Source organism: Pezoporus wallicus, unplaced genomic scaffold, assembly GCF_028554395.1.
Source record: "Pezoporus wallicus isolate ANWC-B61680 ecotype Strahan unplaced genomic scaffold, APGP_CSIRO_Pwel_v1 contig_5069, whole genome shotgun sequence".
NCBI lineage: Eukaryota > Metazoa > Chordata > Aves > Psittaciformes > Psittacidae > Pezoporus > Pezoporus wallicus.
The window spans coordinates 3433762-3451635 of record NW_026642361.1 but is presented as its reverse complement, the minus strand read 5'-3'; the positions used below and the strand labels follow the sequence as shown (position 1 = coordinate 3451635).

Sequence of the window (17874 nt, the reverse complement as noted above, 5' to 3'; positions counted from 1 at the left end):
AGTAATACTTAAAGAACACTTTCATAAAAGCAATAGCTGAATAACAATACGGGGAAGAAGAACTTTTCAGCAAAGCTGAAATTTGGATGGAATGTAAATAGGAGGAGAGTCCAGAACAGATCTCTGGTGAAGAGATGTTTACAATTTAGGTGCCATTCTTTATAAGGAATGGATGATAAAAGTTCATGTGTCTGTTTGTTCAGGGTTTTTTCAAACTACATTAAGATAATCACTAAAGCAATTTCTTTTGCGTCTTAATCCGCTAATCACAATGCATGTGGCACTACATCACACCTACATTAAGACTGGAAATACACTTTCCAGAATAATTTTTTTCCAAGATCAGCAAGAAGCTATAGGTAGCACCATCAGAAAAAAACATAAACAGAAAAAATCTGGGTCAAATGCTTCTATGAAATGATGACATAAACACTCAAAAGAGTTGTGTTTAAGACATAATAGACGAGAAGCTGCTATGACTTCTGTGTTGCTGGAGGCTACTGCCTGAGCAGTAAAGCTAATGTAAGGTTTTTAGCCTAAGATGTTGACTTTGCATTGAAATAACCTGGAATTTACCATATGTTTATCATTCAGTCAGAGAACTGACCCCCACCAGACAGGGCAACAGTTACTTACTCTTTCAGCTGGAGTGGCTGAAGCCCAGCTGAATGAGTACAGATGACAATTCACAAAACAGGGCATTTCAAGGGACCTTGAGATTTTAGCAGGTTTTGATGAAGCAGCTTTTAAAGAGAAGGAAGTTGGTGTGCCTATACTTAATACAAATGTACTTTCTGTGTTTCCAGTAAAACTAAACCCAAAGGTCTAGAAGATTCATAGATACTGGAAAGGTCAGCTCCTAGTTGAAACCCATCAGTAACAGCCTATCGTCTCTCTCTTACTTTCCTCATTGACCACTCCTGTGTTACATTTCATCTTCCTTAGACTCTGAATCCTGAGCAAGGACTGCATCTTGCTATGCAATTTTATGACATGTAACAGAAGCTGTTAATAATCATCAATAAAGCCTCTGGATGCTACTGCAGCAAAAAGAAGAAACACCATGGACCAGAACAGCCAACGAGTATCCCAGTGATACAATTATGATAATATTTCTATCCAAAGGACAACAGACTACTTAATAAGACATACAGTTGTATGAATGTTCCTGTCCATTGTCACAGGATACAAATACAATTTTACTTTTTGTGCAAAACCTCCTCTAGAAGAACAAAGTACCTCACTAAATGTGAACTTTGCCTGCATAAATAAAAGCATCTGGTTTGCTGTCTAACCATCTGGTTTGTCTAAAGTTTATAGTCTCCTGAGTGTTATTCACAGGCCCACATATGATCAAGCCTCCACAGACATTTTTATTTGGTAAAAGCTTTCCCACAGCACTTTATTTTTTCTGTTTTTGATCTTGTAAAAAAAAAAAAATAATATGTGTGTTGTAATACTGCATGTGTTTGTGTTTCTGTGAACTGTGCAGATCTCCTAGTGGGTTGATATTATGGGCTAGATTCTCTAGGGAACAGTGGAGGGAAAAACTACAAAAGAGATACTTGGAGATACCAGACCCTGTGACTTCTTCACCACTGTCCCTGAGCAAAGGGCGAGGTGAGGGTGGAGATGTTACTTTAAAATGCATCAGCTATTACAATGTAACAAGGCACTGAGAATTGACCTCTGTCTCAGCTCAAGAGCTACAGGTAGCAACCACCTTATCGATCCTGTATCAGATGGAAACTCTGTCCGGTTTGATGATCCCATGATTCCCAGCAGCATGCAGTGTCCAGATAACATAGCTGTGTTCAGCCCTGTGTGATGAAAATGCATTTATTTCCCTTAATGCTACAAGCTGGGCAGTCATTACATTTCACTCTCTCTGCTTCACAAACACAAGATTTTCCATCCGGAGCCCCTACAGAGGCTTGCCAAAAGGGTTCGTTATCCTTCAGAGTTCAACTGCTCCAGTTTCTGAAGAAAGTGTCTCAGTCCTCTGGTAGGTCACTAAGTACACAACGGTTCATGAGCTCTGATACTTCTGCCTTATCTGTCCTCTTACCACAAGCAATGGAAAATGATTCACTTGAAACAACAGATTCAAAATCAGAAATAGGAATTACCTCAGTAGAGGTTAATATAACTTCACAGAAATCTACCTCTTTCTGCTCTAAACCAAGCAAATGAAGCTTGTGCATAATTGTCTATTTCTGCAGTCAATAACAATAATCACATCTTTTTATCTACCTAGAGGATAGCAACCTATCAATAGTTATATTAAACGAGATTTAAAGAGAAATGAAGACCTACAGATCATGGAGTGCAACACCCTATTTGTAATCTGAACATAACTAAACCAACAGGGGCAAAATGCCTGCATTTTATAGAGGCGCAAAATAGGCGTCCATTTCTGTGGTCCCAGATTTCTTGAACACAGAAAAGCAGAAAGGATCCCAACATGCCTGTGGAAGCTAAGACACAGGACAACTCCTGTCTCTGCAGAAGAGTTGAGAGAGGGCAGCTGGATCCCACTGGACCCTGCTGCGTTTAGTTTCTAAAAAAGGGAACTAAACTGAGCAGCAGCCTCCAGGGGCTGCAAAATACAGCAGGAAGCTTTGAGATGCCGTTCTGTTCTAAAAAAAAATAATTGTTTCATGTACATGATTTTATTTATTTGTTGGCTTATTTGTGTAGCTTGGGGGTACTGGGTTGTTGCCCGGTCATCTTCTTACAACTTTGATTCCTGTTGACACATGAAAGTGTGAGTGTATGAGCTCACGCACTCGTACTTAAGAGCAAATTCTGTGAATATACAACAGGAGAGTTTTAAGTAATTCAAATTTAGTGTCAATAAATTTCACGAAAGCCTTGTATTGCAAGAAAGATAAACACAGATGGAGTCATATTCCAAATCTAAGCCCTAGATTTTTAGATTTTATCCTTTAACATATGGACAGAGCAGCTAATACACTTTCCAACTGAAGTATGTTAACTGATAATATGATTTTCCAGCCACTGTAAATAGGATGCATGTTGTAAATTTAAATCACAACAGATTCCAGTAATGTCAGGTAACAGAGCTAAAATAACAAGTTAATAATGTCTGTCTCTATGTTCAGATAGAAGATGGGCTTTGTATTTCTTTTGTTTATTGTACTGAAAGTGCTATACTATTCATGCAAAACTAAAGTCAAGACAATCATTAATTGTGATTTTTCCAAGTAGCAATGCTAAGTGTGGCATCCTGAGTAACCTATTGTATTGCTAATTACTTATATTCAAAGAATTTCAGTGTGAATATGCCTGTCACTGTGTTAATTTCTATATTACTTGTGTTTTCAATCTCAGTGTGATATTAACATTTATAATCTGCAAGTGGGAGTCAGTATTCACACCAATCAGGATAAATCCTTGTCTTCCCGAGCTTATGCTTCCTTAGAGAAGGGTAATTAAACTGAAAATTTTGCTTTAGATTTTAAATATTTTCCTAAGAAAAAAAGTATTTATTAACATGAAAATCCTTGTGTGATCCTTATTTGTTTTCAGAACATATTTCCAAGAGCTGGGAAGATTTGTTTTCTGGCATGCATCAAACATTTTTCCATTGGTCATAGCATTCTTGCACTAATTGGGTTTAGAAAACTCTTCAGCTGCAGCCTGGATGAATATGATCTGTGAAAAGCAAGCATCAGAAATAATGGGATCCATTAGCTAATTACACTTTATCATCAAACATGCATCAGCTGTAAAATGTAATATGAGAGCTATATTCTGGTATTCCAGATCTTTCAGGTTGTAAGAGCTGCCATAAACCCCCCCCCATGTTCTTTCCTGAAATGGTTCATACTTCTCAGTGAAGGAATTCACTGATTTTCGAAACACAGAAATCTGTACAAGACAGAAGCCTTCAGAAGCGTATAGAGATGTTTTTGCTTTGTCTGAAGTAGAAGTTGCAGGTAATATACTTTGTTTAGCATGCATGAAATATGAACTTATCGTTTCCCTGGTTAAAATTACCCACTCTGCTAAAAAAATCCTACAATGTATGATTTGATTGTAAATTGGGATACTTTGACACAAGGGATAAGTTTTGTTTAATGTGATTATGGACTATGTAGAAGAAAAGTTTCTTCGTATTTCCTCCTAAATACCCCTTTACTTTTACAATGACTTTTTTTGTTATATTCTATGACAACATATATATAGAACTAGCTGACCATATTTTGCCATACCTCTCACCTTTCTATTAATGTTTCAGATAATACATGAGGAAGATAATCTCACTATTTCTCGCTCTATTTTTCCATGGAGAGGATTTTCTCTCCTTTAAATGAGGAAATTTAGAGTCACATTACAGCTGGCCTTGTTAACATACTGACCCTGACTCTGTGCCTTAGACTCTCAGTAGCTACATACTTCTGTGTTAAGTGGAAACTAAAATGCCATCCTCCTGGAACGTTTACCTTTTTAACTTATATATGAATTTGATTTGAGAGATGACAAAGTCCAAGTGGAGAACCAACATCATGACTTCACACGGAAGTCCAGTTCCTTGCTATTTAAAATTCCAAACTACATAAAATCCCAGAAAACCAAACAGCCAACCCAAAACTCCCCCCCCCCCCCAAAAAAAAAAAAAATCCCCGAACAAAACAATACCCACACAAACACCTAAATAGCAAAAATCTTCAATATATTTGATTCCTGCATAGGGTGACCCTGCATAGGGTCACCACGTAAAATCTGTTAACACTCAAACCTACATTTAAAATTCACTGGTTGCACTATCTAAGCCTGACAGCATAGGTGGGCAGTGGATTGACACCCAGGTTTTGAATGGCAGTTTTTCGTGGGCTCCATACTGGCAAATTTCCAAATACAATACAATGCTGCTCTGTTCAGCTCTGCTCACTGGACTCTGCTTAGTTCACTTTTGCCCATCCTCTGCCATGCCCTTCCTGCCCTCATCCCCATGGAGCCATGTAAGCTACACAATGTTTGTGCTCCTATTGCAAAGTGGGGAAACAACTGGAGACATCAGAGACATCCCCCTGTGCAATACCCAGCCGCCACACCCTTGCTGCTCCCACTAAACACTAGACACAGCAGCAGTGCGTATGCCTGATCTGCCAGAGAATAGGTCACAACAGCATCTTACTCACAGCCTGCTAGGATGTCAAAGCAGCTCCAGCGGAGGAAGTCAGGCAGTGAGACTCTCAATCCCTTAAAGACTCACTAAACGCCCATATAAAAGATTTAGTAGTTGTAAGATATCTGTTAGCCCAAAGATACACAAGACATCAACTCTTAGCACAATACAAAATCACTGTGAAATCAAGGACTTAGAATCAAATCCAAATACTTTTCCTCCTGTTAAGAAAAATAAAAATGCCCTATCAAGAGGGGCTCAACCCTGCCAGCTTTCTCTTGAAAGGCTCTTTCTGGTAAGAGTGATTTATCTGCAGATATGCCTTAATTTCTCTGGGCCTGATAATTCACTCTTTTGCATGCTGAGTAACTATTTGAACTGCTACAAAGTGAAAAAAACAAAACAAAACAAACAACCAAAGGCTGCAAAACAAGTGGCTTACATTCCACAGGTGTAATTATTTTACAAATAAAAAGGAAGTGAAGACAAGCATTTGTAGGTGGTGTTTGGAGAGTCTTACTGTTGCTTTCTGAATCAGGAATACATTACCATTTTAAAGTGCTCTGCAGGGATACACAGGTATTTTGTTAGTGCTTGGACTTTAAAGGGGTTGTTTGTTGTTTTGTTTTGTTTTGTTTTTTTTAATTTCCATTCCGGTATCTTTTTCTTTTGTATATGGTGATGTTTATGATCTAATTTTCTCTTCAAATGTTACAGCCTCATTTCTATGATACATGGTTTCTAAATGCCTTTTAGCTCCTCCCATTCTTATGCTAGAAAGCAAACCAAACAAGCAGTACATGGCCTTTAACCTTATCTTCCAGGCAACACTATCAATATATATTGGTTATCTTCTTATTCTGCTAACAGAAAACAGGAAGATATATATGTAGATATATCACTGGTTTTATATACAGGTTCTTCTAGGATGAATGCTTTCAGTTCCAGCAAGAACATGCACCAGATGAACACCCAAATGAGGATAGATTTTGAAGTACCTCAGAAACCATGCTCTTAAAATACAAGCTTTATACAAGCAGACATTTGAAACCTGCCTATTTAATGGTGTAGTTGGTATTAAAAGATGTGTCTTCATTAGCAGATCTCACATGATGCCCACAGCAGGAGTGGATTGAGATTTGCTTTCTCTTCCTTTAAAAGTGCCCTGAACACCCAACAAAACTCAGTACTGATGGCTCACTTTAGGGTTGATGGTAAGTCTTAGTTAAACCTTTTTTTTTTTGTCTAACTGGGTTAATTAGGTATTACTTTTCACCTAAATAATGGTTTTGTAATGTCTTAATATTTCAGCTCCTGCAGCTGCTTTCATTATGCAAGTAAAAGATCTGTTCTATAGAGACACCTATTTTTACCAAACATGTACAAGCTAAATTGGTTTTGAAATTTCCATTCTTCTGTGAAAACTAACTGAAACTGGCCAACGATTGGCAACCATTCCCCTTCCCCAGATGATGGGGAAAGAGAGGATGATAGACAAGTGTGACTGCAGAAACACTGTTTCTTTGGAAACAGCCTTAAAGCCCTCAGAAAACACAACACTTTTCAGGTCACATGTTAAAGCTTTGTACAATCGGGGGTTTGAGATGTGCTAAATCTTACACGTTCTGCACAGTACTACTCACTTGAATAGAACTAATCACTCAAATTGCATAAAGCTAAGTGCTTGTTCAAATCCCCACATGACTGATGACTAATGTTCAGTATTTAAAATCCTGTCCAAAAACAAAGGAACTGATTGTTGCATTTGAACAGTCAACTTTCTAACTAATCATAGTAATTTAAATCTCTATTGTTTAAAGTATGTAAGGAGCATGACTTTGCTTCATTGATAGAGTCTGCTTTTGTCCTTCTGGAAAATTTAGCATATTAAATACTAAGCCTTAGCAGTAAAATATTTTCAGTCTGAAAGCAACTTAAATTCCATGTTTTATGACATATATTAAACTAGGAAAATAGCGATAAAAGCTCCAATTGGTTTGTGAATGCCCTGACTCTAAGAATAACTCGACTTGATCTTAAACATGATGGTTGTTGGACAATTTAGTGGGCATAGAGAATTGTCTGAATGTGCTTCAGTGTACAGTGCTAGAACAGAATACAGGGTTTAATGCTTCATCTTCTCTGGCAGCTTACCAAACTTTGGAACTAAAAGAGCTATGTATTTTGCACTGCTGTATCTCAAGCAGGTCCAGAGAGTGACAGTAAGCCTTTTAGGGAAGGCACCGTTTTGTTGTCTTTATACCAGAAGCCCAGCTGGGTTCTGCTTGTGATGGCAATACCCAGCGGAAAGTACACTTCGGTGTCGCCACTAGATGTTTCCTAAGTAACTGAAGAAACAGCCTCTCCCAGGCTACGCATCCCCTCTATCCCTCTCAAGAGGTCCTTCAAGCTGCTGTAATCCATGTCACAGCTGGTGCCGTGGGTTATCTCTCTCCCCGCCGCTCCTCCTCGCCCTACCCTAACCTCATCCATCTGAGGACGGGCTGCCCTCCCCCAGGGTGCTGAACCGGTCACCCAGAAGTGACACCCAACCCCGGTCAGGGCCTGCGCTCCTCCCGTGGAACGGCGGGACATCCCCGGCGGGCACATTCAGAAGCAGCAGCATTAACTCGGCACGCAAGCTTCAGGTGACAGAAGCTGGCGTCTTAAAGGGGGGCAAAGCCTGCTCAGCGTCTGCGGAGTCCAACAGCACTCCGGATGAAGGCGACCAAAGGGATAAAGTGAGGTAATTCTGAGGAAATTGACCCTACACCACCACGCAGAGGTGGAGCTGGGAAGCCTCACAAAAAGCCCGGTCCACTCCGCTAAACCTTCCCCGGTGCCCACCAATCCCCTGGGGGCGGCTGCAGGTCCGGGTGCCGCGCCTCTGTGTTAGCGGGGAGGAAGCAGACACAGCCCCGCCAGAAGGAACAGCAGAGCCAGAAGCGCAGCCCCCCCGCCGAGCCTCACCGCCTCCACAGGGAGGGCCGCCCCGGGCTGCTAGCAGCAACCGCGCTCCCCAGCCCGCCCCGCTCCAGCTGCCACAAAGCGCGGTCGCATGGGAGAGAGGTGTCTGGGCGCACTGTCGCACTGCCGGAAGACGACGTTGCGCTTTGCGGCCCGGCTGCCCCTGAGAAGAGGCTGGGAAGCCCCGTTCGCCCTTTTCCTGGTGCCGCTGCTGAGGAGAGGGTGAGTACGCGGGGGTTCTGCCCCCCGCTGCCGTGCTGTGCTCTGTCCCCATGCCGCACTAACGCAGCCTCTCTCTCTCTCTCTCTTGCAGGAGTCACCATGCCGGCCAAGGGGCCCCTGCAGAGCGTCCAGGTCTTCGGCCGCAAGGTGAGGCCGGAGCGCAGCCCCCGCTTCATCGTCTCTTCGCTCTCGGGCTGGGCCGCACTCTGTGGCCTTGCGTACGCGGTGTCTTTCGGCCCCAGCCAGGGAGCAGGGGCGTCGGCTGCTCGGCAGGGTCGTGTGGCGGGGATGGAGCGAGGGAGGGCCCGCCGTGGCGAGGCCTGCTGGCAGAGCACGTGTCCCGTTCCGTAGGTGCTGCACCGCATCCCGTCCCCGGCGCCGTGCCGAAGTGGGGGGACGGGTTCTCTTTCTTTGGGAATGGGCCTGGGGCCCCTGGGTCGGAGTTTTGTCCGTTCTCTTGAGAGTACTCGGCAGCGGCCGCCGCTGTCGTCCCCAGGCCACAGGGTCCTGCCTTATTGCCGGTATGTGAGAGTCGTGTTAAGAGATGGTGGTGGTAAGGTAAAGTTCCCACTGCGCCAGTAATTCTAGGTAACAGGCGCTTTGGAGGAAATGAGTCATGGAAATACCTTGTTGCAGAACGGAGAGGGTATCTTCCATTTATCATTAAGTCTTATAACTGTCGCATTGATAATGATGAACTAAATATAGTTTTGTTAAGATGGTGCCTTGATACCTGGGGAGTTTAAGGAGGGGTTGTTGTTTAGTGTGAGATGTTGATCTTGAGTCTGAACCTAAGATTTTTACGTTGTTAATTATAATTTAACACTGCCAGTGCCAAAATGAAATTCTGTACTGATATGCATTTGGATTTTTAGAAAACAGCAACCGCTGTTGCCCACTGCAAGAGGGGAAATGGCCTCATTAAGGTGAATGGAAGACCTCTGGAAATGATTGAGCCCAGAACTCTGCAGTATAAGGTAAGCATCGACCCAGACTCCTCCCGCTTAGATATTAAAATGTCATTATATACATAATTGCTTGGTGATGGAGAAGAGTTGCTTGCTTCACTGACAGTACAAAAGTTTTGGTGTGTTTTTACCGGAAATGCTGTCATGAAAAATTCAGAAGCTTGACCGCCTGTGGTTTCCTTATGGGGAAGGCTGGGCTTTTTGCTTAACTGGCTTCATGTATGCTAATGTAATTATATGAAGTATTTTTGGCACTTTACGTCTATTTTATTAAATTAAAATGGGAGGACTTAAAGCCCTCCTTTTTAAAGGATTGTGTAGGACTTAATAGCTGTTTAAACACTGCTGATTGAATCTAGAACTGATTACATGAGTGTAAGGTGTAATGTGTAGTGGAAAAAACTGCCTCAGACTACTTCAGATCTTCAATTTTTATAAACTCATTTTGGTTTTATGATGTAGTTACAGCATTCTACTTAAACTGTTCCCTTGCTCTTAATTCCTGTATGCATGTGCTTTGCTGTAAAGATTTCTGAAACTTAAATAAATTCAAGACTTAGTAGATTTATAACGCCACTAGTAGATGAACTAGCAGAGAACCCTGCAAGAGTTGTACTTAATTTGGGTGTATGCTTCTAAAATCATGGCTTTGTTTTTCAGAACTTTGCATAACTTCACATTTTGTAAACTTACTGTAAGTGCTAATCCTTGTGGTTTCTGATCACCAGTGAATTTTCTTTCTATTTTATTTCCAAGCTGCTTGAACCTGTCCTCCTCCTGGGGAAGGAACGGTTCGCTGGTGTTGACATCAGAGTCCGTGTGAAGGGTGGTGGTCACGTAGCACAAATCTACGGTATGATTTTTTGCAGGAATCTGGTGTGGGCTAAAACAGGTCAGGCCGCTGTGGTGGGTTGACTCTGACTGGATGCCAGGTGGCCACCAAAGTCGCTTTTATCACTCCCCTGCTCAGCAGGACAGGAACAGAGAGAAAAAAAGATGGAAAAAAAACCCTCATGGGTCTAGATAGAATCACAGAACGGTTTGGGTTGGAAGGGACCTTAAAGATCATCCAGTTCTAACCCCCCTGCCACACCACAGGAAGGGACACCTTCACTAGACGAGGTTGGTCCAGGCCCTGTTCAACCTGGCGTTGAACACTTGCCAGGGATGGGGCAGCCAGAACTTCTTGGGGTAACCTGTTTCAGCACTTTAACCACCTTCATGGTGAAGAGCTTCTTCCTGATATCTAAATGTACCCTCTTTGAGTTTAAAGCCATTTCCCCTTTTGCTATCACTACTTGCTCTTATAAAAATTGCCATCTGCAAAGATGAAGGCAGTTTAAAAAGCAAAGGCTGTGTGTGGAAGCAAAGGAAAACTGAAGATTTATTCTCTACTTCCCATCAAGTGGTGATGTCCAGCCACTTCCCAGGAAGCAGGGCTTCAGTACACAGTGTTCCTTATAAGAAATGTTATAATAACAAATGTCCATCTTCCTCCTTGCTTTTATTGCCGTACAGTATGGAATATCCCTTTGGTCGGTTTGGGTCAGCTGTCCTGGCTGTGTCCCCTCCCAAGATCCTGCTCACCCCTGGCCTGCTGGTGAGCAAGGAATGTTGGAGAGGCAGCCTGGATGCTGTGCAAGCACTGCTAAGCAGTGGCCAAAACACCAGTGTGTTACAAACACCTAGCTACCAACAGTAGTACTAGGAAGGCTGCTGTGGGAAAAATTGACTTGAGCTCAGCCAGACCCAGCACAGACATGTATTTAAGAGGCTTGAGTTTAGAATAGTAACTTGCACATGTTTATGGTCTGTTCCTTTTTCCACTGTGTAAATGTAGTTTTTCATAAGGGCTTACTGGTTGTATTTTATGTGCAAAGCTGTAACATCTGTAGTAAGTTGAATGAAGTGAATTGGTAACATTTTAAGGGAATGTGAGGAAACAGTCTGCGTCTTGCAGTGTGATGGGACAGTTCAGCTAAGCAGAAAGATTTTGGGAAGGGAAAAGGGGTTTTATTGTTAGAGGTTATATATTCAGTTGCAAGTTACCATGTTATTCAAGGCATATTCCAGCTGACCTGCAAAGGGTCGGTTTTCTCCCTTTGCAAAGAAGATGGAGGACATACTTTTGCTAACTGTTGATAGAGTTGCTCTTTACACATTATAAGCTGCTATTTTGGTTTGGGTATAGGCTAAAGTGGAGCTGAAGCTGCCTAAAGAGCAGAGACATGTTTTAGTTTAGGAGTAGATTGCATTTGCTTTTTCTCAGAAAATTCAGGTTATCATAGGAATCTTCATCTTGATGTTCTGACAGGTAACAACCTAACCGCACCTTTGCAGTTATTCCCATACACATGCTTTGAGTTTAGGTTCCTGTAGTGCTATGCTACAGGCTTGTTGTGTTGAGGATTGCTAGAAGAACTGCTCATACCTTCTTGCTGTCCCTTTTGCCTCCTTAGTCTTTGAGCACAGTGATCAATGTTATCCTTGTCAGAAAGTACAGCTGTTTCAGAGAACTATTACAAAGAACTGTGTTTCTAAGGATTTAGAAATTGGCTGCTTGTAGGTGGAAGATGAACCTACGTTAGTATGTGGGAGATGTTTGAAACTGCCCTTGAACAATTCCTTGGCTGTCAGCTCTCAAATGAATTGTGAGTGGCCCCTTGGCACGGGTTCCTTCAGATTTGCCAAAGTAAAGGTCACATGGGATACATGGGAGGGGAGATGAAGGAGGGAAAGGACAATCTGGGGGAAAGCAAGACAGCTTCTCAGATAACTGGCTCTTTGTGTTTAAGTTTTAAATACAGTTGCAATCTTTACTAATCCATTTTTTTTTAACAGCTATCCGTCAGGCTATTTCCAAAGCACTAGTGGCTTACTATCAAAAATGTAAGTTGTTTTGATTGTTGTGTTAACCTTAAGTGGAAGTGTATGGCTTCTGGTAGTTTTGATGGGGGGAAAAAAATGTTAATACAGATTTGCTCCGCAGAAATCTTCCTAAACTGAGGATTTTAATTTTTGTTTTTCTTAACAGATGTTGATGAAGCTTCCAAGAAAGAGATCAAGGATATTCTAATCCAGTATGACAGGACTCTGCTGGTTGCAGATCCACGCCGTTGTGAATCCAAGAAATTTGGAGGACCTGGTGCTCGTGCACGCTACCAGAAGTCTTACCGTTAAAATTGTTCTACAGTCATGTGTCAGTCAATAAACACGATTTGATAATTTTGATGTTTGTAAATGGTGTTTTTTTTTCTGTTGGGTGAACAGAGATTTTTTTCACTGTTAAGATTGATGCACAAATTTATGGGCATTAAAGTAAAATCAGAGGGCTGTTGGCAGTTCTCTTTTATGCCTTCATAGTAAGTAAGTGTAGATATATTGGGTCTTGGGAATAAGAAAGAGCTTTCTCCTGTTGATCAGTGTGTGGTTAGCAGAATGTGAAGGTTTACATCCTAGTTTTTTGTGTGTACATACAATGGTATAGTAGTTAGTTAAAGCAGAGTTCAATCTTTGCCTTTCTGGGAAATTGAAACAGATGTGCAGACTTTCTAGTTCCTAGATGGCCACTCTTCTGGTGTCACAAACCAGAACATAAGTAGCTTATGTTCTTCCCATATGAAAATGTCTTGGTCTGTTTACAGGATTATTCAGTACTGCACAAAAATGTGGATGTGACTCCCAGGTAGTAACTTCTCTATTGTGTGTTAGGTGGCTTGCCTTAGTATGCCACCCTAGTGTAACGCAACACATGAAGTATGTCTCCACATGCATGTTGGTGCTGGCAGTTCATGTTCTTGCAAAGGACTTCTGTTTTCCTTGAAATACCACACCAAGAGTGAAGTTCCAAACACCGCTATGGAGTATTACATGTCAATGAATACTGTCTGACATCATGGGCTGCTGTGACTTGTGCCTGCTCAGTGGCAAGGAATTTATCCTCTTAAGGCTAATTCCCACAACGTTGGGCTAAGTGGGTATTCAAGCAGCTATTCTGAAGTATGCATTTAAAGTTTATATTGTCAAAACCCAATTAGTTCTGGAAGTTTGTTTTCTTGCTGTATGAAATAATAGGCAGTTTTCTGGATTAGGATATCCAAGTCTAGGAAACTTATTTTTAAAATAACAAAACACCATATATTCATATTTAAAATAGTATTTTGTAAATGTGAAACATAAGGATTTTGTGTTATAAATAAGATTGGGCCTGAGTGAGTCATCCTTCAACTACATGCTCACACAGTACAGGCACAGAGGGATGCAGACCTGAAGAATAACCTTAAATGATTCAACAAAAATAAAAGGCAACATTCCTTTGGAAGCCAAACAGTTGCTTATGTCATGAGCCAGGTGAGACAATTTGAAGACCTTAGGGAAGTAAATGGGAAAAACCTGGAGTTGAAAATCTGACAGTAATTTTCAAAGATCTAGCTAGGGTGTGTCTGTCAAACGTGAAATGGTGGGGAAGTTCCAGTTTCTTGTCCACTGAAGATTTTCTTTCTGGAAATGGTCTCAGGGACAAAAAAGAGTCAAGTTCTGAGGAAGACTGTCGTGGTTTAAAACCCAGTCAGGTAACTTGTTCACTCACTCCCCCCCTTCTTTCCCTCCCCCTACTCCCAGAGGGACGAAGAGGAGAATCGAAAAGAATGCAACTCCCACGGGTTGAGATAAGAACAGTTTAGTAACTAAGGTATAACACAAATCACTACTGCTACCACCAATGATAATAATGATAAAGGAAATAACAAGGGAAGAGAATATAACATCTCACCACCAGCTGACCGATAACTCCCCCCCCCAGCCCAACCAAGCTCTGACCGATGCCTCCTCCAACCCCGTAGTTCCAGCCCTTCCAGGTAGCTCTCAGTTACCTCCTGGGCATGACGTGCTGCAGTATGGAATACCTCTTTGGGCAGTTTGGGTCAGGTGTCCTGTCTCTGCTTCCTCCCGGCTTCCCCTCCTCCCTGGCAGAGCATGAGGCTCACAAAGTCCTTGGCCAAACCAAAACATCCTTGTTATCAGCTCTGTTCCCAAGCTGAAAGTCAAAACGCTGCACTGCACCAGCTACCAAGGAGAAAAATGACTGCTACTGCTGAACCCAGGACAAGACATAGGATGTGCCAACAAAAGGCTATATGAAAGGTCTGTTTTGTCCCGTGAAAGAGTTGCGAGTGAGGTCTTAGGTGTGAGCTGACCCAACAGGCATAGGCACAAACCTCAACTGTTCTCTGTTTAAAAACCAGTTTGGAGAGGAATTGAAGAAATGTTGGAGACTAACCAAATGAAAGCCCAGCTTCTGCTGGGTTGCTCTCTAAGTCCGGTGTTCCTGTGTCTATTTTACACTTACACTGCAATTTCAGTATTGGTGTGTGAGTACCTTGACACTTGAGATTTTTGTTGAGCTTTGTAGTGATGTGGTATTCTCTCACTTGTTTAATGGTAGGTCATTTCAGTGTACTTGGTCAACACAGTTAAACCAGCTTCCTTTGTGACTTGGGCTGGGGAACTCGAAAGAATAGGACAATTCTGCCCTTTCGCTTTAGTTTAGGAAAATAGGTGCTCATGGCTTTTTATAAATGTTGACATTTGTGATGATGTATGTTTTTTCTGTAGAAAGGCATTTAAGGCATGTTCACTCAAGTGTAGTTATTCGAGAGTTAACATGTGTAACATTACCAAATTCCTTCTGAAAAGGAATTCTCCATCCATCTCCCATTTTAGCTGTTGGCATCTGCTACAAAACACTGCATTACACGACCTGAATAGAAGCAGAACACTCTTGTTCAACCCCCTCATGCACCTGCTGAAGCAGAGGGCACTGTTGTATATCCTGTCACTGATTTACATAACAGGATTTTTGTCTTACATCAAGTGAATGAGATATTCTATTCTAGACACTTGTTTTCTATCTGACAACACGCATTGTCTGCTTTCCTCAGTTTCCCCTTTCTGCACCCATTTCTCATCCAGCGAGTTCCTCAAGAGTTTCTACCTTGTTGTAGAGTTGCTCACAATTTTTTCCGGCTCTTGGGCTGCTGTAAAATTGTAATGTTCTGCCTCCTAGCCTGGCTTTCTAAGGAAAAGCTGCTACGCAGGGCTAAATTCAAATGTGATTACTTGAATTCCTATGAGTGAAAACTGGCATCTTGATGGATGTTAATTAGCTTTGGCTGAGGAAAAATAAGCCTTCTAGTTGTTTGGCTCATGTGGTGACTGAAAAGCAAGGGCTCACTCATATCATAGGAAGCGTGTACTGGCCTGCCAGTTGGCACATACGTACACTACGCCATGGCTTGTCCAAAAGTGATTTTTGCCTAGCTGTTAGAGCTGTCAGTTGCAGGCAAAAAAGAGAGGACATAAAGTTATGGTGGTGTGAAACTGGGGGAGGCAAGGGGAGATGCAATACCTGATGCCAGTAACCTGAGGGGTAGATTTCACAGTTATGGGGAAAACCTGATGTATCATTTTTTCTGGCCACAGAAGGGCTTGTAACAATTGGAGATTTTTGTTTTGCTGTTCTTTAATGGAAAGGCTGAAAATAAAACTTACACTGCTACTAATATATCCAGAGATGATATCTGCATGTCATTCCTTCAACCAAAAGGCTCTTAGCGTAATAAAAATGCTTTCTGAACTGAACTCTGAGCCTATAAAAATGCCCCGTTAATCCTGTCGAGTGTTGTCATCCCCACAGACTTGCTTTCTAAATGAGAAATATTCATGGAATCAGGCTGGTGTCCTGGGTGGCTGGAGACTTTTATTCTAATGGTTAGTTACTGATCACCCACTAGAGGGCTTAACCTCGTTGGGGAAGCGTAACTACCGTGAAGTTCGGAGGTGCAAGGAGAGAACCTGTTCATAGAAATGTTTCTTTTCGTGATGCCCTGGTTCTGCAAGGATGGCAATCAAGCTCTTGTCACTGAGCATCTGCTCTGGCCAGAGGCACCCTTCCACACAGAAACAGTAACAGTCTGGTCTTCAAGCCCGTGGCGAGGTTCTTGAGCAGTTGTGGAGGTGGGTCTTGGAAGAGAAGAAATGCTCAGAACCTTGTTATCATCCAGTTCCTTCCTTAGTTTCACTGATGCCAATCCTTAGGAAGATCAGGTGCACACATCAAGATGTGGCCTCACTTGAACTGAAAATACCAATTCAGTGAAGGCTGGAGTGTGAGCTCTAAAAAGTACAGTGTTTCGTTAATGACGACAACGGACCCAATTCCAAACAAGGGCATGCTTATACCCGTGGCACTGAAGGCAGTTATTTTCTAGCCCACTATTTATAATCCTAATAAACTGTGTAAGATATAGATAAAGTCTATAGATAAGTCCTCGGAAACGTTTTGTTGGAAAATTTGGGGCAAATTTTCACTGTAATATAGAAATGTATTAATATTTAAATGTTTAAATAATATTTTAAAAGAAAAATCTGTAACCTAAAAATGTAACAGTAGCATGTTGAAGTGTAGATCACTGTGATCTGTGTTGCTTGTTTTCTTACAAAAGTATTTTCTAATGCATTTTTTTCTGCTCAGATGTTTCAGAAGTCCCAATCTGCTAGTATTTTATTACTTGTGTATATAGTGTGTATCATTACCTCGATATAATTTGATTCTTAATATAGTCCTCTGAGTTATAGTTCAGTGTAGGTGGCTGAATAATTCTTTTTCCTTACTAGCTAACATCCTTAATATACTTGAGAATGTGCTGTTTCCTACCCTGCCTTAAGGAGAGATACCCAGACCTAGCGAAGCCTCTTGCTCTGACTCTTACAAAATCCCTTTGCAGCTGATGAGGTTTAGTCTACTTCTTAAATATTAGAAGTTAAACAACAAAAATACTAACATTCATCGAATATTAATATATATATTAATTTATATTAATATATAAGTATATATTAATATACGTTAAAAGGATAATTTCAGTTAAACTGAGAGTTCATTTTTGTTAATGGAAAGATTTATTTTTAAAGCTGCATATGAAGCATGGTGTGAAATACAGTCTTGAGGAAGGAAAGAATTCAAGATCAGACTTCTCAGAGGAGTTTGAAAGGGTTTCTAAACCAGACTTAGCTTGAAAGTAAGATAGCATAGAGACTGGTAATGGAATTCGGAAACTCTAAAGCTTGGGTTCATCTCCGCTTGATCCTCTAAGAGTAGCTTTATGAGAGGGTGAAATGTTGATAGGTGCTGCTGAATAGTTCACAGTCTGTGAGTATAACTACAGCAGTGTGGTAATTTGGATCAGGAACTTCCTTCTTTTGCTTCTCTGGCACTCCGGAGTAGTTTTGGACCACTCTGGTGGTCTCTATCTATCCCTAGATAGTCAGAAGTAAAAACAAAGCAAAAAACCTCTTGAAATGTGAATTATGTGAATGGCAGCTTCTCAGATCCAACCGTAATAAATTAATTCTTAAGAGATACTCCAAACACAGCATAGTGTGATAGCACATGTCATTTTGCAGTAATTATCCTTGGACTACCAGTGATCCCAATCTCAAAATAACATGAGTAGTAGGAGTTTCAGTTAGCATTATATGTATCTTTAAAAGCACAATTTTTAATGA

At 41.4% G+C, this 17874-nt stretch overlaps 1 protein-coding gene and 1 long non-coding RNA gene across 2 annotated transcripts; one reads left to right on the top strand and one right to left on the bottom strand.

The window, feature by feature from the left end:
• Positions 1-3488: 3488 nt before the first annotated feature.
• Positions 3489-5559, bottom strand: LOC130609973 (uncharacterized). The gene is made up of 2 exons (XR_008974928.1): positions 5169-5559; positions 3489-3678 (listed from the first exon to the last, which is right to left on the bottom strand). It is a non-coding gene; the product is annotated as an uncharacterized LOC130609973 (long non-coding RNA).
• Positions 5560-8385: 2826 nt separating this feature from the next.
• On the top strand, positions 8386-12541 carry RPS16 (ribosomal protein S16). Its single transcript, XM_057429470.1, has 5 exons — positions 8386-8491; positions 9220-9321; positions 10069-10165; positions 12154-12201; positions 12347-12541. Exons 1-5 carry the CDS (start codon positions 8444-8446, stop codon positions 12490-12492), a joined length of 441 nt encoding a protein of 146 aa, XP_057285453.1. The 5' UTR covers positions 8386-8443; the 3' UTR covers positions 12493-12541.
• The last annotated feature ends 5333 nt before the right edge of the window (positions 12542-17874 follow it).